The 20088-nt window shown below is 37.0% G+C and overlaps 1 protein-coding gene across 6 annotated transcripts in view; it reads right to left on the bottom strand.

The window, feature by feature from the left end:
- SLIT2 (slit guidance ligand 2) overlaps window positions 1-20088 on the bottom strand; it is a 265875-nt gene that overhangs the window by 80602 nt on the left and 165185 nt on the right. For all 6 annotated transcript variants that reach the window (XM_074587691.1, XM_074587696.1, XM_074587692.1 and 3 more), the window contains exons 7-9: window positions 16132-16203; window positions 13242-13405; window positions 10798-10936 (exon numbers count right to left, since the gene is read on the bottom strand). In XM_074587691.1, the coding sequence (XP_074443792.1) occupies window positions 10798-10936; window positions 13242-13405; window positions 16132-16203 (375 nt within the window). The remainder of the gene's footprint in view (window positions 1-10797; window positions 10937-13241; window positions 13406-16131; window positions 16204-20088) is intronic.

Here is a 20088-nt window from a genome sequence, read left to right as displayed (position 1 = left end):
TTAAGTTTTGCCTAAGAAATATTAAGGTAGGAAACCCAAAAGGAAGTTAAATGAAATCTGTATTGGCAAATTAAACATAATAAGGTAAAGAAGTTAATACCTCAATAGATTCCTTCGCCCAATTTTAATTCGTTTCACAATTATTCAATACATTCTGCCACGGATAATACATTTTTCATTATTCACATGTGATGATTGTGTTTTAATATGCATATATGATATGAAAGTTCTTAAGATTTCAGGAAATTTCCACATTTTTGATAAAGAAAACAAACATTTTGTTTTATATTGCAATGAGCATAAATACTGGTTTTGCTAAAAAACACTGACCTTCCCACAATCAAAAAGAAAGTGTATAGGGAGAACTCTACTCACACCATTGATGCCACAGATGACCAGTCTAAACCGAGTGTCACTTAGGATAAGGAGTGGCAAGTCATAAAACCTTTCTAGCAAAATTATAAAGTAGGGTTAGGTTTATTTTCATGCAAAGATTTTCAGAGTTAATGGCCATATTTGCCTTAACAGACTAAACAGGGTGGCCTTTAAAATTAGGTGCAGCAGTATGTGGGAAGGTTCAGTCATGGTGTATATTGACACTAAAATTTTAGTTTCATGTCAGCTATTTTGCACCAGATATTTCCATTTCATTGGGTTCCCTTTTTGGTCCTCCTCCATATGTAAAGCCATACTCCTGTGAATTCTTTTGAAAAAACTTCTAGGGAAAAGGTAAGAGTATAACTAATACATTGTAACTAATAATAATGCATCTGAAAATCATATGCTCTTATTTGATATAAGCTTCTGGACATAAAAATGCAGTAACTTTAATCAAAACAGAAGCAAAAGCTCTATATTTCACTGAAAAGCAGAATGCCTCCCTAGTCCACTGGTAAAAAATTGAATATCAAGTCCAATGCATTAGTCAGGATTGGTCTAAAAACATTGGTCTTAAAAATCTCTGGGAAGGGAGGAAGATAAGAGAATATTTGAAGAAAAGTACACATGAAGTACAGTTGAAAAGAAGCATATACAAGAAAAGTTAATTTTAAAAACATGGCAGCTATATGAATCTTCTCAAAAGTTTGGAATGTTGGATTAAGAGCTGATAAAATATTAGCCAGATCACGTGAATTTGTCAAAGGGGCACTTCGCGAATAGTAATGTCTCCACAAGGTACATAGTTATGCATCTTTTAATGCACTTTATTTCAATTCAGCAATTTCGGAAAATTCAAAAACTGTCACATTTTTCTGGCTTCTGACTGACCAAAGTATGTATCTGTATTCATAAGCAAATGAATACTATAATAATTATCATATTTTTTAAATCCATAAGTAGACATCATCTTTTCACTTGACACCTGCATACACCGGCAGTATTATATGTATGCATTTGTTATGTCAGGAATTAAGAAAAGATTTTGATAAATCAGAAAAGTTGCAAAAAGATCCATAAGAAAAATGAAATGGTTGTGAAACATTTTACAGTAGGACCAAAGAGACCCATCTCTTTAGGGCAGCACTGGAAGATTAACACATATTTTCTGGAAAAAGATAAATACAATTGGAGAGCATTCTTGCAACCTACTAAAAATCTTAACAATACACAATGAAACAAGACCAATGACTATGTATACATATGTGTGTGTGTGTATATATATACAGACCAACTTGGCAAAACCTTTACAGAACTTCACTGGATGTGTAAGACTTCTGGCTGACAGCTTAACTGCTTAAGAGGTAAGTGATATTTATGAGCTAACGTTCTGTATAAGTCTCAAAATGATCAATGTTTTGATTTAAACTAGAAAGCAGAAACAAATGCAGAGACTGGAAAACAATCATCAATTTAATGTCTTGTAACTTATCGCATCCGCCCCTCAGCATTCAGACCCATTCCTTCCAAGCTGCGAAGATGCAGGGTTCGCCCTCATTTCTGTCAGGCTACTGTAGATAGCCAAATCACACTTTGAGCTGCTAAAAATAGAGAAAGCTGCCTTATCTCTCACGTTTCAGAGTTTTCCTGCTCTGCGAGTCTTTGAATTGTCTTCAATAAATGTGTCCAAACCCTTCCCAAGTGACTTTTCTCTGTAAAGGGTCATCCCTAGAATCATCTTTGCATCTCACTGTAAGAGTCTCTCTGCTCACTATTTATTTATTGAAGGCTGTACTTGGGACTTTTAGCTAAGGATGAATTTTAAAAGACAAAAGAAATGGTGAAACTGTACACATGCCAAGCTTAGCTTGGAAAAGATACAAACATAGAGCTCCCAGTTCTCAAATAAAATTCTGCATTTACGCAAAGCACCTCCCCAGTGTCTGCAGTGTGATCAGGTCACTCGTCACTCTATCTTGGTTAAGTCCATCTGTCAAGTTCAGTTCTGTCAGATCTCATTTCCTTTCCCCTCTTTTCCTTCTTCTTTTCGCCCTTTCTCTCCTTTCCTTTTTTTTCCCCCCTTCTTCTTTAATATAATTTGAGTGTTACTGTGAGAAGCAATCTCAAGAGCTTTTAATCCTGCTTAATATCACATGGCTCACAAAGGTGTAGTTGAGTGCTTGGCATAATACACAATCATTAATCAACAGACTTATGAAAACAAAGTATAAGGGAGAATGAGATGGAGGAAGATGAAAACATGAAGAAAAATAGCAGAAATCAGGAAGGTAAGATGAGACAAGACTGAGGGGAGAAATTAGGAAACTCATGGGAAATGTAAATAAAGTTATCATGAAACAACTGTACAGCTTCTAGTTTTGGCATTCAGACATTAGAAAGCTCCATTCACAAGAAAGAACAACTTTATCCTGAAGGCCATGGTCACTAGGAAGCCAGTGACTTTCCGCTACGCTGGATTATGAAGGTGAGCTGTTAAATTTCCTCACTCCTATTTGCTTTTTTCATTTCATATATTATGCGGTTTAGGGTCTTTTCTGCCCCTGACAAAGACTAAAATTATTTATACGACTGTTGCTTAGTTAACAGTGGCAATGCTCCAGTCACCCTCCCCTCCAGCAAACCTTCCTCCTCCCCAAAACACCATTGTAGTGACTGCTAGCCTTCTAAAACACAAGGCGATTTAATTAAGTTCTTCCTTTGATTACTTAAGCTGTTTAATATAAATGAAAATCAATTTAATTCCATGCTTGTTTGCTTTAATAATCATTTCTACAAAGCTGTGGTCATCAGAGCAGGTAATCCTCCCCCCCTTGCTTAGAAACACTTATTGCAATTGTATTTATTTTCTTTAATTCATAATACTACAGTAAGGAAAGAGGTTTTAGAACCACTTTGACTGGTATTCAAGCCACAGAAGAGAACAGAAAATCAGAAGAATGCAAGAGCAGCATTTTCAAAAGGTAGTCCAAGCTCATTAATGGCTTTTTGGCCTGTTCTTTTGAAATAAGTGCCTGTCACTTACACCATTCTGAGAGAAGGTACCAGTACAACTAATAGAACTGTTGCTGGGTGACTATTTGTAAGGGTTCTGATCGTCTGTTTGAACACGTGGCAAAAAGCCTCTGTTTGAAGGGAACCAGAGTTATTTCTGCCGATCATTCAATGAATTTTCACGCAGAAGGTGAATTCTGAAATGCAACCAAGTGAAAAGAGATTAACGGTGCTGAAAAACTAAAACGTGGAAGAAATGCCTGCATAGAGGCTGATAAATGCTATCGCCATTAGAAAGGCTATACTTTCTAAAACCAATTAAAGTAATAGTTTTGAACCTTAAGAATGACCTTTAATGGCTTTAATATATGAACTGTATGACAAAGGAGGAACGCGCTAGGTGCATTATACCCCTGGAGTTGGTTAAGCTCAATAGGTTGAACACGCCACTGAAAGAGCATCACATAAAAATTTCTGGAAAAGGGGAGCGGTTTAAACAAAAAATGTAAATCAACTCAAATTATGATGTTTCTAATGAATGAATAAATGTACCATGCTTTGCTTAAGTCAACGGAAAAAGGCTAAAGTAAGGCATGCTAACTAACAAATAGCTGAAGACTATTAATATGTAACATTTATGGGGAATGTATTTTACCTCATAACGTTTACAATATAGACAAATAATAGAGCTATGGGAAATTTTTTTAAGTTCCCAAGATGTTTCTTGTAGGTCACTCAAAGTATGAAACCTTTTCATTTGGCCCAGAGGCAAAGGTGCATCTCTGCACCTTCTTAATTCTGTGCTTCCTGCAGAATTAGTAGGTGCACTAAAAAAACTGGGGGAGTCCAATGATATATTTTTTTTAAATCCATATGGAATATAAAGTATTTCTTTCTCAAATAATATCACATTTATCAGACAGACCCTGGAAAAAAAAAAAAAGCTTAGGTATTCTTATTTAGCTGTGTGTGAGTTTATGTAGATAATAAAAAGGAGAATTAATTTTGCAGGGAGGGTGTAACTGGTACAGATACAATTGTACTAAGTCAATAAAGATTAAGAATTACATTTACTGAGATGCTGAATACTTAATTTTGCTCTGAGCTTTATCACACCAGAAGGCAAAAAGAGAGGACCACCACAGGCTTTATTCCCCTTCCACTTCCACTGGCAGCAACCTGGAGATAAGCAGTGCTGTTACTGAAGGCATCTTCCCAAGAGGCACTCGGCAGACAATGCACTGCCTGCTAATTGACTTCACGCAATGAGAATTGCTAGTTTTAGCCAACTGACTTCTGCACCAATTGAGAAGTCAGACAGAGCGGTACGACAAAACCCTCTCAGCAACACCCTGATGCTTACTGGTAAATTCAGCTGCACTGGAATGAAACAGCATTCGGCAACTGGCTCTGCCTCCTCCTACTCCCACCCTCACAGAACACCTGCTGTTCCTCAACCACATCAGCTTCCAGCGCAAACTCATTTTCTTCAGTGGTTTAGGCTATTACACCAAACTCAGAGACAAGGAGGCTGCAGTGCAGTGCAAGCACATAGTCTCCTGGCCAGCTCTGCTAGAGACGCAGTAGCCATCAGCGGAGAAGACAGCTCCTACTGTCTTAAAATGTCATCCCAAAAGAGTTGTCCAGCAGAACTATCAAGGCAATGCAAAGTCATGACATCAAGAATTGGACTCAAAACAGAAAGCCTTTTCTTTAACTTTTCCTGGAAGTGCTAACTCAGAGCTTCGACATGCAACATTTTACTGAATTGAAACTATCAATGTTTAATACTTAAGAATTTCAATATTCCATTTAAAGGGGATTTTAGCACATTATTTAGAAACACATTAATTTATCCACCCCCTGGGAAAAAAAAAGGCATAAAATTGTCAACATGGAATACACACTTTAAACCTGCAGTTTAATTATACACACCAGAAGGACACAGAATAACAACATTATTAACACCACTTAGATTTTATGCAGCATTGTCCCAGATGGACTGACAACATAACAAACAAAAAGTATTTTCATGCAGAAACAGATCAGACAACATTTTATGTAAAAGAATTTTGTGTTGGGCAAAGAGGAAGAAATCAGTGCTTCATAGGGTGCTGAGGAGTTGAATGAGGTCAGGCTTCCCGTTGGAGACAAAGGATGGAAGAAATGCGTGGAGAGCATGGTAAAACATCACAAAACCATGAGCATGTGATGAAGGCGATAAGAACAAAGAAATAAGACCTAGAAATGCATGGAAAAATGACATCCCACAAAAATAAGTTGTGAAATTTTAAGTATCTCTATAAAGGAAGGCTGACAATAAAGTGTAATGTCAGCTTCACAGGAACAGGTTATTCACATGAGAATAAAGCAAAGACAAAAGGCAGGAAAGACGCAGGGCCCAGAGGTGTTTATGGAACATGAAGCTGGCTGAAGCATAACATGCCAGGTTGGTAGTACTCAGCTCTGGATTCTGCAAATGCAGCCTACAAACAGGTCACAACACTGTAGGGCTGAGAAAGCTGTCCAGAGTAAGAGAATTTGAAAATATCATGGATTTTTTAAATGTTCCTGTTAATGTTTAGCAAATCAGATGACCACGTTCAGTTGAAAATGCAGAAAAAGACTGACAAATATGGAAAAGTACTGAAAAGATTGGACAACACCTGGCACATGTAAAATGGACGTACAATGCCAATTTTCTTGTGGTGTGCACAAGAAGCTGGTAATGGTAGTATTATAAAGATGAGTGAATAAATAATAATTTGGCTGTTAAAGCCTGCACGTCCTTCAGGAAACAACAGGGATCCAGCACATTTCTCTTTCCCTCTCTCCCTGAGAACTGGGGAGCTCCTGCCAAAGCATGTGCTTAAAATGGTGATTAAGATAATGAAGCCATGTGTGTGGGAACTGTGTATCGGTGGTGAAAACACAGTGCCCACTGTACCCTTCTCCCTCGCGTTCAGCAGCTCCTCAGCATTCTCCATGCTACCGTGACAGCATGGTCTCATCTCTTCAAATGTTTACTGTCAGCTACCATTTTGGCACACCGACAACATTATCACATAAGGAATAAGTGAAAAAACAGATTATTTTATGGGATAAAAGAATTCTTCCTAATCTAATCTAATCTAATCTATTCTAATCTCAAGGGGTTACTATAAACAAACAGTTGCAAAGTACTTTAAAAATGAAGCTTTAAAACATTTTTTATTGTATGCTAACAATATAGGAATGTCATAATCTTTTTGCATATTGAAGTTCGTTAAAAGCAGAGAGGACGGAAGTCTTTCATAGAGCAGCTTTAAAAAGTAACATACAACTGGATTCAATGTTCAGAAATGTCTGTGGATGGAATAAGAGGATTACATCTAGGAACTTCTGGTTCCTGACAAAACTGTAAGACCTAAGAAAAAAGGCCTAGGACCTTTCATGGATAGTTCATGGAACTAAATTCACATATCCATGCATAGTTCAATGGAACACATGGTGCAACATGTACTAGCATTTAAAGTGAATATTAGGTTCCAAAAGGCAAGTGAAAGAAAACTCAAATTGCATTAATATAAAGTGATGGTTCACTATCATCTGGAATATTGTATTCAACTCCGGTCATTGCAGGTCAAAAAAATTCAGAAAACAAAGAGTCCAGAGAAAAAGGAAGAGGTTAATTAAGACATGAAAGGTTTTGGCATCCAAAAGGATTGAATGGATTTGGAACAGTTAGTTTAGAGAAGAGATGAATGAAGGTAGCATGCTAAATAGAAGGTGGCAGGACAAATTATGAACCTAAATGCATTTTCCCTCCCTCTGCAAAGACAAGGGAAAATTAATGGAATTTTAAAAGACTATATTTTAAACTGGAAGATTTTGAGTGCAGCTCCTCCCCCAAAATTTATTAGCTTACAATAACGTGAAGATTAAGAACAGGGTTTAAGGCAAATTGGATGTTTCAAGTAAAACCTTATTTTGCTGAAAGCTATGCAAATTTTCAAGTTTTAGAAAAAGAATTCCAACACACATTAGGAACAAGAAAAATATTTGTCCTATGGGTATTTTACTTCTGAAGTTGTATATTGCTGTTTCCAAAACATTCTTCAGGGAAAACTGATGTGGGCCAGGGTGGAGTGCTGGTTTGATCCAGCCTTGTACACTTCCCTCACTTCCATTATCGATAAAATCCTTTTTACTCCATAAAACATTCATTCTCCAGCCTCTTCTCTCTCTCTCTCTCTCTCTCATTTTCTTCGATGCTAAGATAGTAAATATACCTGCTACCCATGACATTCATAAAAAACCTATCACTAATTATTTTCCTCACATTAAAGCAATCAGTACAGTGTAAAACTTTCCCTTACAACCATTAAATATATGCTTGTAAAAATTTCAACTCCTCTTCAACCTACTGACAAGGAAGCAGCAAAGATCATGTGAATCTTGTCAAATACTCACTAGATCCTCTACTGTAATTCTTCCACTCAGTTTATCCCTCAGTTTCAAGCCTTTCATGTGCCTTATTTTATTTCTTTGTTTTCCTGTACATTTCTCTCCTTACCTTCCACTCAACTGCAAAGTTTTGGTCTCACTGTATGGTAAGTGCAGCCTACCGCTGGCTCAAATCATATCTCAATCCTTCTGTCTACTTTACTTAAAAGCTAAGTCAAACACTGGAGTCCAGTTTTCTCATCGCACTGGCATTCACTGGTATGTATCTATTTAACATAAAATAATTACTAGTTTGGCTTTCTAATGTTCTGTCTCTTCTGGTACCAGACTTTGAATGAACGTATGTTCATATGCCTCATGGCATGAATGATGTTATTTAACTCTGCAAAGGACTGTGATCTGCTATTTTTTTAGCCAGCACTTACAAACTAGACACAATACAGATAGGTATCAGATAGTTTACACTGTGTCACTATAAACTATATACACTATAAACTATATACACAGTAGCACACTACATATACTACACGTATTTATATGAGCACACACACACATATTTATCTATATTAATGGGTCTTTGAGCAGCCTGGTCTAGTGGGAGGTGTCCCTGCCCATGGCAGGGGGGTTGGAACTAGATGATATTTAGGGTCCCTTCCAACCCAAACCATTCTATGATTCTATGATTTCTTTGGGAGTGATGACACTTAAAATAAAGATTCAGAAACACCCTTGCAATCTCTAGCACCAAATTTCTCAAGGGAGTACAGATGTTAACAGCAGGTACATCCACTAAACTATGTTGGTCTAGAAGATAGTGATGCAAAACTCAGTCTTCCAGTATCTGTGATTGCCATTCAGTGGTTAAATCCAGTGGTTAGCACTAGTTATCAGCACAAATGTAGCGGGGAATGTTTGAGACATACTCCTTACTTCTTTCTTGTAATAATTTTCCCTCTTCTCTATGCACACAGATGTACATATGCAAGTAAAAAAGCCAGTACACAACTAGTTAAATAAAGAAAACATTCTGTGCAGCCTTCCCAGGCACTGTGCATGGATTTTCTAAGTAGTCCCTTTATTTGCAAGCAGAGTGGGTTTTTTTCTGAGAGGGGTGAAAGGTAGAAGAGTGTTTGTATTATATAGCCGAATGACTGAATTGGGTCAGGTAAGGTCAGCCAGGTCAGTCTTAACAGCAGTAATAATGAACTGACAGATGTGATTATTATTCACGCCGTAAGAAGAAACCACAGTATTTCTAATTCTGTGAAGTTCAAAAATACAGGTCAGATATCAACAAGACATGGGACTGCCATAAAACTGTAAAATTCTACTTTATCTTTTAAAATCTCATTGCGGAGGCCTGATTTTTAAACTTTTAAGAAGATCTTGTATACAACAGATAGACAAAGGTACTTTCACTTCAGGCACCCCCTCGCGTTCCTTACCCAAAATTCTTAACATCATCTTGTAACATCAAGCTGCTCACAAGGTTTTCATTCTGAATACTCTCTCTAACTCATTTACTTCTAGCCAGACACTCCTTGCCAGGCTGAAGGCACAGCTACTTTCCCACTGTTTCCCTAAAGGGAATTCCCAGTTTCCCTTCCAAAACACTCCCTCTGCCGTCCCCTGCTTAGAAAGATGCTCAATGTTGCCGAGTCCCTGCCCGTCTTGCCGGCAAGCTCGCCTTTTGGTTTTGTTCCTCCCCTGCACAGAAGACAATGTAGCAGTAACTTTCCTTCTGTGCCCACACAACCTCTCAGTCACGTCACCCTTGAAGCCTGCAGGCCCTATAGCACCTTTGCTACGACTCTGCTCTATGGTCAGGACATGGTCATACATTTTGTAAATGCTTTTGCTGTAGATGACATGTCACACAACCTCATCAGCATGCATGCTCTTCTATCCACAGGTACTATGATATTAACACAAAGACTATACCACAGATCCCATTCAACCACCTTACTTTTGCCTTCTCAGATTACCTGCTGAGGACACCGCTTTAGCAGAACACTTATTATGGGTGGTATAGGTTGCTGATCTTTCATGCAAAGATATGCTTCTCGAATAGGGAGTCTGACGAATAAAGTGACTGAAAGCAAGTGTCGTGGTTTAGCCCCAGGAGGCAGCTCAGCCCCATGCAGCCGCTCGCTCACTGCCCCCACAGTGGGATGGGGAGAGGATCAGAAGGGTAAAAGTGAGAAAACTCATGGGTTGAGATAAAAACAGTTTTATAAATAGAGCAAAAGTTGTGTGCTCAAGCAAAGCAAAATAAGGAATTAATTCACTTCTTCCCATCGGCAGGCAGGTGTTCAGCCATCTCCAGGAAAGGAGGGCTCCACCACATAATAGTTACTTGGGAAGGCAAATGCCATCACTCTGAACGTCCCCTCTTCCTTTTCTTCGCCCAGATTTTATTGCTGAGCATGATGTCATATGGTGTGGAACATCCCTTTGGTCAGTTGGGGTCAGCTGTCCCAGCTGTGTCCCCTCCCAGCTTCTTGTGCACCCCCAGCCTGCTCGCCGGTGGGGTGGTGTGAGAAGCAGAAAAGGCCTTGACTTCGTGCAAGCTCTGCTCAGCAGTAAAACATCCCTGTGTTAGCAACACTGTTTTCAGCACAAATTCAAAACATAGCCCCATACCAGCTCCTATGAAGAAAATGAGCTCTATGCCAGCCAAAACCATCACAGCGAACAAGCCTGAAGGCAACGGGGTTTACAGCCCGCAGTGAAAAGCCACCCACTTGCAGAAAAGCAAGTATTCCCAGACTCTTTTAAAACCAGCTCATAATGCAGTTTTAACTATGGATTGTGAGTAGTACATACAAAACTAACTCATAAGAGAACATATGTCTTAAATATTTTCACATTCATATTCATGAATTTATACAAATAACAAAAATGAATGTATAGGAAAAAATGTTTTCTGCAAGTTCATGGAAAAAAAGTCAGATTACGCACATTTCGGTAATGGTTTCTGGAAGGTTTGTTGGGATCTCAGTAAGGCCTTTCCCACGACAGTCCACAATGTTGTTACTACAGGTGCATGCAGTGGGGCAATGCAAGACACTGCAGGATGGAGCCATGAAGGACTGGTGACCTGCAAAGGAAAAGAGTTTCACGTAAAATTGCACAATACTGTCAAACAGTAGTCCAGTTTAGCTCAACAGTATAACATCACATTTTCCACTCCCTTGAAAGATTTAAGGCAGAACTTCTAAAATAAACATTGTTACCTATCAATACTTTTGAATTGCGTTAATTTAAATACCCAATTAATAGCAACATGTTGATACAATACTGAGAAATGAAAGACAAGTGCTCGATTACTGTGCTAGCATTACATCCTTTTTCAGCTTCTTTAGCAACTCACATTTAAAATCATCTTGTTAAAGAAGGCTAAGTGTGATCCATTTTTCAGGTATATTTTATTTATTCTGTGGTTTTAAAAACTAATTACTGATTTATTTCGTTTTCAGAATTTTGTGTACTATTAAAAATGCCTGTCCACAGAAAGGAATGAACTTTTCTACAAAGACCGAAGGTGTCCTCCTTGTTTTGTTCTGTTCTACAAATACTTATTTGAGTATAGTCCTTCAATTATATATCATTTATGACAATTTTGGAGTTACGACATTTTCCTTCAGTCACACAAGAATAAATAAAACTTTGGTTTCCCAGCTCATACTCTCACTCTCTGTGTTAGCTCAGCAGACCTCTTCCTCCCACAATCTCCCATTCTTACTAACTCAGGTGGCTAATTTATATGACTGCCCCTTCCCGCCAAGTTCTTGTGCTGTATGTTAAACTCTGCATTTATACTTGCATTTAAACATAATCGCTTCATATTTAGGTATGTTTTCGAAAGTTAACAACCTATTCTATTTTCCTGCAAATAGACAGATTGCACATTTTAAAATATACTAATGCACCATTCTTGTACCGATTTGATGATACAGAATTGCTGTTTTGTAATGATACGGAAAGGCACAAAGGGATGAGAAAGGCTTGAAGCCCTCTTTTCTTTCTTTTTTTTTTAACTAAGGTAAAAAAAGCTAGAGACCGATTTGAAATTTTCAAGGAAAAAAACTTCTTGACTATGAAACCACAACTTAACCTAAGATCTCCCTTACTATATTTAATGTCATATATTAATATAGGAAGAGTTCACTGATAATGTAATTTGCAGCCAGAGTTGTTCCTACTTACGACCTCAAATGACAACTGCTCAAGTTTTTAATTACTGAAAAGGTTGGTCTTTTGAGATACTAGTTTAAAATATAATAATTTGATTTCACATTTATTTATGCATTACAAAAGTACGAACAGCTGCCAGAACTAATAACACATACAACTCTTTTTATACTAAGAGGCAGGAAATATTTCACCTGCTTTTATTAAACAAAAATATAGTGATCCAGGGAGAAAACATGGTTATTCACCTTCCTCAAAACCAGCATTATAATGACCAAGTTATAAAACTGTTCTTGACACTTGGGCTCTGCAGCCCAAGATACATGAAGTGATCTTGTTAGGAACCCTTTAAAGTGTACATAAAACCAGAATTAATGGTAAGAATAGTGTTAGCATTTGCCATGCAAAGATGGCAGTGCCTTACACTTTGATGTCAGAGGCTGTTTAATATGGACTAAGCAGAGATCTGTGCAAATTTTGGCATATTTGGCAATAGGCTTCTGGGGGTCTGCAGAAAATCAGCCCATAGAAACAACCCTGCCGAATCACTGAAAAGACAGATAGCTGTATTCATGTTGGGTTTTAACATTTGTGAGGAAACAATAGTCAAAGTTTACAGAAAATTTTCAATCTGAGTCAAAAAATATTTAAGTAAGAAAAATAAACTTGCCTTCTTCCTCATCTAGAAGATACGAATAAAGGAAAAAAATTGAATAGAGAAATTTGATTAGTAATGAACTGTTAGTCATTTCATTATTTCATATCAGAAAATAACCTGATGCACTAAAGCAATCCAATAACATTCAGAAAGTTACTCAGGGATTCAGAATATTATTTAAACTGCAGAAAATAACAAGAAAAAGCAACAACCTGTAAAGCTAAAACAGAATAATGTCTTATTACTGAAGGCCTTATGTTCTCAGCCAGTGCACCTTTTATTTCGTTTTCCACATCTCTCCCCCATAATTACACTTTTAGAAGGCTATATAATCTATGTGAATGCAGCATTTACACAAAATTTGTAAGGCCAGCAACACCCCCACGCAAGATACAAATAGGGATAAAAATGCTTAGTTTATTTTTAAATAAACATTAATGCTCGGGTTATGCGAAAGCTAGCAAAAGTCACCATGCAGCACTAGCAATCACGGCTGAGCTGTCGGTAGGTGTGGTTTAAAAGAGGACTCGGTGAGTGAATCCGTTTCCCTTACCGCTGCAGACAAACTCCCGTTTTTGGACCTCGGCTACGTTGTGTCCCCGGAGGTGGGACGGCCCCATGCACTGGGTGTAGAGGCCGACCCGCGGCCGCTGCCGCAGCCAGTCGGACAGCCAGGCCAGGTGGCAATCACAGTAGAGGTTGTTGGAGTGAAGACGACTGCATGGAAAGAAACAGGTCAAGACTTTCAAATTAGGACGAGCAGACAGAAAAGGAACCCATTTTCCCAGCCCCGCCCTCCAGCAAGCAACTATGCCGATTTATTAATAAAAATTGTGAATAAGGTATCAATTTTTCACATCTTTCATTGAAAGTCTGGGAGTTAAATGCTAATAAATAAAACTATACAAGCAGCAAAATGACTTCTTATTTGTGGTTTAATTAATTGGGAAAAAAAAGAAGGCTTCCTAATAAAGTAACCTATCCGTGGTTTCTCTTCTCTTGTCTACTAGAAAGAAGTAAATATACAAGAGCTTGAAAGCTACCGTGGGACTCTTTAGACCAGATCTGTACGAATAGCGAATAAGAAAAAAATGGCTCAAGTAAATTGCCCTGTAGTGATAATATACTGTCAGAAAAAAAGAGTTAATAAAAGATTTGGTTTCCAATTAGATATATCTGTAAGTCTGGCCATTATTAGTCTCTATAGAAACAGCCTGCAAAATCCCTTTAACAGGTCATATTCATTTTCTGCTGAACAAGACAGAGTAATAACTCAATATAAAATACCTTCTTTCACATCCCTCTTCTGATTTCCTCTCTTTTTGTTTAAACACAGAAAGGGGGATTAGCTGCTTTTGGCTCCTAGGGACCTACGTTCTAAGCAACGCCTGAAATTAAAAGACCAAATGGCAGCAAGTGATGGAATTAAGTAAGTCGCCTCTCTGTTGGCAGGGTCCAACACAAGACCATGGCTCCTTGCCAAGTGGCAAAAAGCACTTTTCCATTGATAAAATATCAGACAAATGTATTCACTGAATTAGGTAAATTACTTTTCTCTGGCTTTTACATTTTCTCAAACTACAGAAAAGGATGTCCACTGCTATAAATCAAATCCTTACTCAGAATCATCCATAAGAGTAATGTCATTTTGGTCCCTTTTAGTTAATGTGCTCAATCCTGACTAAATAACTGGAAAGGAAGTGCAAGAAAATCATAATTTAGACAAGGGGTCTAATAAATCCATTAAAAAGCCAACTGTAAAGCAACATGAAATGGTTAACCAACATAAACAAAAGATTTTAACTCGCTTACATTTTTTTTCCCCATAAATGACTAGGAATTAAAGGCAATGTATTTTCCTGTACTAATTCTTGGGAGGGTGCTTTGCAAACACAGCTCGCAATACGGCACAGTCATTCAGTGCAATCTGTGGCCAGCTGTAGGCAAGAACACCATTGCAAATCAGAACTAATGCCACTGAAATCAATACAGTTATACAAGCCTATTCTGACTGCAAATGGGATGGTACAGCTATAATCTAGGACTCTGTGTGTCCATTTTCTTTCGTTTCTAAACCAGATTTTCAAAAGATGGAATATCCCACCAAAAAAGTGTAAACGTTGCTAATTTGATTCACTGTAATTTGTGGTTCAGAATATAAACTGTATTTGAAGGTTTGAAAGAGGCACAAACATTCACATTTTGAAGTCTCAGACCCGAAAGAATGGAATGAAATTCTACTCTCAAAATATAACCGAGGCGACCAAAAGTCCATGGTCACCATAATTCAAGTACTCTTGTATTTGTCCGAGCAAGAATAGTTACAATTCTGTTATGAAATCAACTGAACTACTCACTGAAGTCTCTTCAGTTACGAAAGGTATGTTAACTCTAGTGAATAGCCCTATTGATTTCAGAACATTTGTGCAACCCAACATGCGTAAAAGAAAATGGACAGGCTCTTTGTAAAAGTAGTTTTTTAACAGTAAGAGCTACTCTTGAACTCTGATAGAAACATCCCATTCACTTTTGATTCCCACTTCACTGGAAAACCTGCTTGAAAGAGAGTCTCAGGACTAAACCGTGATACATTCTGGTTTTGCCACTCAACACAATATACGTTTATTCTTAGTTCAGTATAAACACACAAAAGAAATAACGCCAAACTATAACACTTGCATACACACTCTTTTCACAGTGTTTTGTTTTAGAAGCCTGAAGTGTTCTTCTGTGAAAGTCATAACCTCTAAAATTGGGGACCTTATTGTAAATGCTGACACAACTTTAATTATAATAGCACTACCGGATGATGCTATAATTTTATGTTACAAAGAATGTTGGAGAGCCAGTTTAGTTTAATTAGGTCTGCTAGCAGTACAGTAATAAAAGCATAAAGATTTCCCATTTATCACATCTGACAGCCAATCAAAGATCCTTCCATGTTCCTAAATGAAATGTGACCCATTCAATAGCTCAAAGTAAAACAAATTTTTGACTTTCAAAAAACATCAATTTCTTTCTCTATAGAGCTGTAACATACAAAAGAGAATCCCCCCTGCACCCATCTTTTTTGTTAGAAGGTGAAGCTTTTCTGTGACTGAATACAGCACTATGGAAAACCCAGTTGGGAAAAGGCCATGAAACCATTTTCATAGACTAATTCACCCCACATCCTAAAAAAGCTGGAAAAGGATGCAACTGCTTCTTTATCTCCTGAGCCCCAAGTATCAGCTTTGGGGTCACTTGTTAGCTTTATCTTTCAGAATTAGCTGCCATGCACACACAGACTTCACACTCATCAACCTCATGCTACCTTAATATTGTTTTAACTGAGCTTTCTTTGCCTGTATACCTATTTATAGACCACTGACAAAACTTGATAGAGGTAAAAATGATATACGGGACTGATAAAAATGGCAGCCAGTTTCATTGGGACTACTTACAATGTTCTGAGTTTGGGCATGTGGTTGAAACTTGCCACGGACAGTCGAGTGATGTTGTTATTGTTGAGAGTGCTGCGAAGTCAAGAAGAAGCACGTTAACATGTTACAGTTACGTCACATTTATGACACTTTTAAAAAAGGCATAGCTCACGAAGATCACAGTGTACTGTTTTTACGGATAGGTATCAGGAAAAAAACCATGGTTTTAGATATACTTTCCCTCCCTATTCAATCCTTGGTAAAACACTATGGTTTGACCATTCCATTAGTAATCCTTAGTAATGTGAGGTCCCAGTAACCTATGACTTGCTTAAACAGAGGTTCCACCAATGTTGAGAACATCTATGGCATTCAAGCTAAGCTTGTCATCTTGATGTAAAAAAGAGAGTTCTTGGAGAAAATAACTAGATTCTAGGACTCTGGTTTCTCTTTCTAGCTTCTGAGAGTCTGTATTTTTTGACAGAGGATGTAAGAGGATCCTGTTTTTTCAAGATTTTTAGGAAAAGATTAACTCTGGGCTGCAATTAGATTTTATATGGAACAGAGCTGCTATAGATGATCCAGAGCTGCACAAACAATAGGGAAGCTTCTGCTACACAATGGAAGGAGTCAGGCATCTTAATACCTTAGTAAACTAATAATTTAAGTTTTAGATAAAGTCCCTGGAATTTGATATAGAAACTAGGAACAAATCTTAGCCAATTGTTGGCTAACACAGACCTGTCATACTCTGTGAGTGTAGTTTGTAAAGATCATGAAACTTTATGAATGATCCTGCAGTTAAATATTTTCTTTAGGCTGCAGATAAAATGCAAACAAGCTTGACTCCAGAACAAGGTAACAAGCGATAGAATTTACAGTTTTGACTTAGAGATTACTCATTTGAGCAGAATGAAGAATGTGCTCTGGGATTTTAAACACGTAACTGTGGCACTAAAAATTAATAATTCCCACGGACCAAATCTTTTTTCCCTTTTGAAACAAACAGTGTTTGACTTTTTTCTTTTTTTTTTTTTTTAACCACAAAGTGTAATTTTTGCTCATTTTGAATAAATTTTGAAGTACACTCTGATCTTAAAACACAGAAAGGTAAATTCGCAGCACCCCAATCAGGATCAGGCTACCCACCTCCACACTAACCAAGCAATTAATTACTGGTGCAATGTGCTGCATTTTACCTTTGTGTGCTTACTCATTCCACGTCCTAAATGTTTTCTTCACTGTGCATAAGGGATCTCCCCTGTGTGCCCTTAGGGCTTCATAAACAAAGAGGAGAATAATCAAAAGAAGAAGAAAAACGGAGAATTGTGCCCTTTTCAAAACAGAACAAAAATGAAACAACAAAAAAATGGCCAAGTGGGTATATCCGCAAAAGGTCTCTTAATGAGTAAATGACAATCCGTAAATGTTGGCAGGATTTTCTTACAATGTCCCCATGAAAAATGACAGCTCCCTTAGTTCTTCCTGCGTGACTTTTTACAAGGCTTCAAAATCATATCTTTTCAATGAAGGGAATGGAAATCGGTAGCTGTCAGCTGTTTAAAGAAGGTATATCTACAAATGTTTTAATTTTCAATTTTAGATTTTGATGTTTGCCTCCCTATTTTGTATATATGAGCTATTAATTTATTTTTGCAAGGGTACAGAAACGTATCAGCAGTAGATGTAAGGGATACACAAGAAATTAAATAATTTCTGTAAATACTTCTAATGATGAAAACGCTTAATTACATTACAGAGATGTAATTAAAAAAAAGTTGGCTCTATACTTTTTCCTAAGTGTTACATATTATTGCAAAGAGTGCGATGACTGAAAGACATTTTTTTAATTTCATAGATACTTTCATTTTTTTAATATGACAGCACTATATATTTTCCTATATTCACTGTTTCCCCAGTACAGCAGATTTTCTCTTAAGACAAAAAGAAAGAGAAAGAGAAAAAGGAAAAACAAAATTTCACAGAAATTCACGGGGAGGATTATAATTGCTTTTGTCTTTCAGAATTGTCCAGATTTCATGTTGATTTTGTACCTTTAACACTAATGGCCTCTAAGATTCCGCAATTATTTAACCAATATATAAGACCTGTTACTTTGGAAAACATTTCAAACTGTCACTAAACAGGATTACAACCTAAGTAACCTTAAAGATTATTTAAAAGCTTTATCATATACTTGTAGCTTGAAGTAATATACAAATTCTGGGCTTAGGTAGAATAATTAGCTCCAAATGAAAACAAAATATGTAGTTTTATTTGCTACTCAGTGCATATACATTATGGTCTGATCTTTCATTCTCTAAGCCATATTGGAAAGAAGCTGAATTAGATACAAACTCTGCAGTACTGTTTGAAATATCCATCTCAATTTTTTAAAAACTTAATCTTTACATCATTGGTTATCACCTAATTCAAGATAGTGAACATTTAGTTGCATATGTGAACAATGCTAATATTCTATGTATATTCATTCACAAAACTCTAACAGCCTACTTTTGCAGCAGATTATTATTTTAACAAAGTTTTTTTCCTTCTTTGCATTCATTGAAATCGATGTGAAAATTTCACCACTGACTTCAACTGTCAAGGATGACCTTTTCAGAACACCACAAATTGCAAGCATTAAAAAATGCAGAAAATATTTGTTTATTTTTTTAAATATACATTTAACACTTTCACTTGTGATGAAAGGCTTGTATTAAAAAAACATAATAACCAGATGAAGCCATCACTGGAAAAGTTACTCTGTCATATATATGAGTTCTGAAGGTAAAAAGCTCACAGAACATCAGGTTTACTGACAGACAACCAACAATTCATCAACTTCACAACTAGATGTAATATTGAACCTACAGTAGATTTTACACGGCTTTATACCAGAAAGTTAACAATAGGCTTGTTATTCTATAATTACAACATAAAAAAATCAAATTTAGCTGTCAGATCCATTCACTCATAAGAAAGAGCAACTATTGCTTAATAATAAAAAACTTTACCGCCAGCAGCTCACATATTTAGTTTCTTGGACATACAGACACTATCTATTGCCAGAGAAGCTTCTTTATTTCAGAATCTTAAAACAAACAAACAAACAAAAAAACCTCACCTTCCCTCACCCCCTCACAAGCTGTTGTGATTTACTAAGTGATTCAAACTACCATGAAGTAACTCACCGAAACACAGTCTTTCACTTCTCTTCATGTAGAAAGACCAGAATAAATGTGACATTTTGACTGACAGAGCAAATATTTCAGGAATGTGTCCTGTGCCTCAAATTCTTTGGGAAGTGAGGCACTTTGCTCATTACAGTAACTGTTTTCAGGTCAGAGGTCACTGATGATAATGTTGTTACCTTTAACCTCACTGATGGCCACTTCGAGACAGTGAGAAAAAGTATACAAAAGTGTATTGCAATACTAACCTTCAGTGACAAAAAAGGGTACTTTTCTACCTCTATATATATATATATTCATACACATAAGGTTTAGAATGTTTAAAAAAGGAGTTAATGTGGACATGCTAAACATCTTAACACATAACACTCGTGTTTGGTAGAAAAGTGCCTAGTATATTGTTCCTTAAACAGAGCCTGAAATATCAAATCAATGTCAGAATACACAACAAAGGCAATCCTGAAAATGTTCAGCACTTCAACGGTGATGGATAATTTACAAAATTAATTGGATTCATTAATACTACCCCCCCCCATTTTAAAAGGAAATATATTCTTTTCTTACAGTATCTGCCATCTGCATTTTTTTTTTTTTTTTTAAATTGTGTGTAATGGTTGTCTTGCAGAGTAGAGGAATATCTCTGCCTCTCCACACATTTTTCCCATTTTATAGCACGTCGCAGTGGCTTATTTTAAGACATCTTTTCACGAGACTATCCTGACACCAGGCTGCAGCTCGTAGATAAGCTTTTACATTAGTACTCCCCAGATACTGAGCTCCTGCT

Source organism: Larus michahellis, chromosome 5 (genome assembly GCF_964199755.1).
Source record: "Larus michahellis chromosome 5, bLarMic1.1, whole genome shotgun sequence".
NCBI classification, from domain to species: Eukaryota; Metazoa; Chordata; class Aves; order Charadriiformes; family Laridae; genus Larus; species Larus michahellis.
Note: the sequence above shows the minus strand (reverse complement) of the source record. Positions and strands in the feature narration are given on the sequence as shown.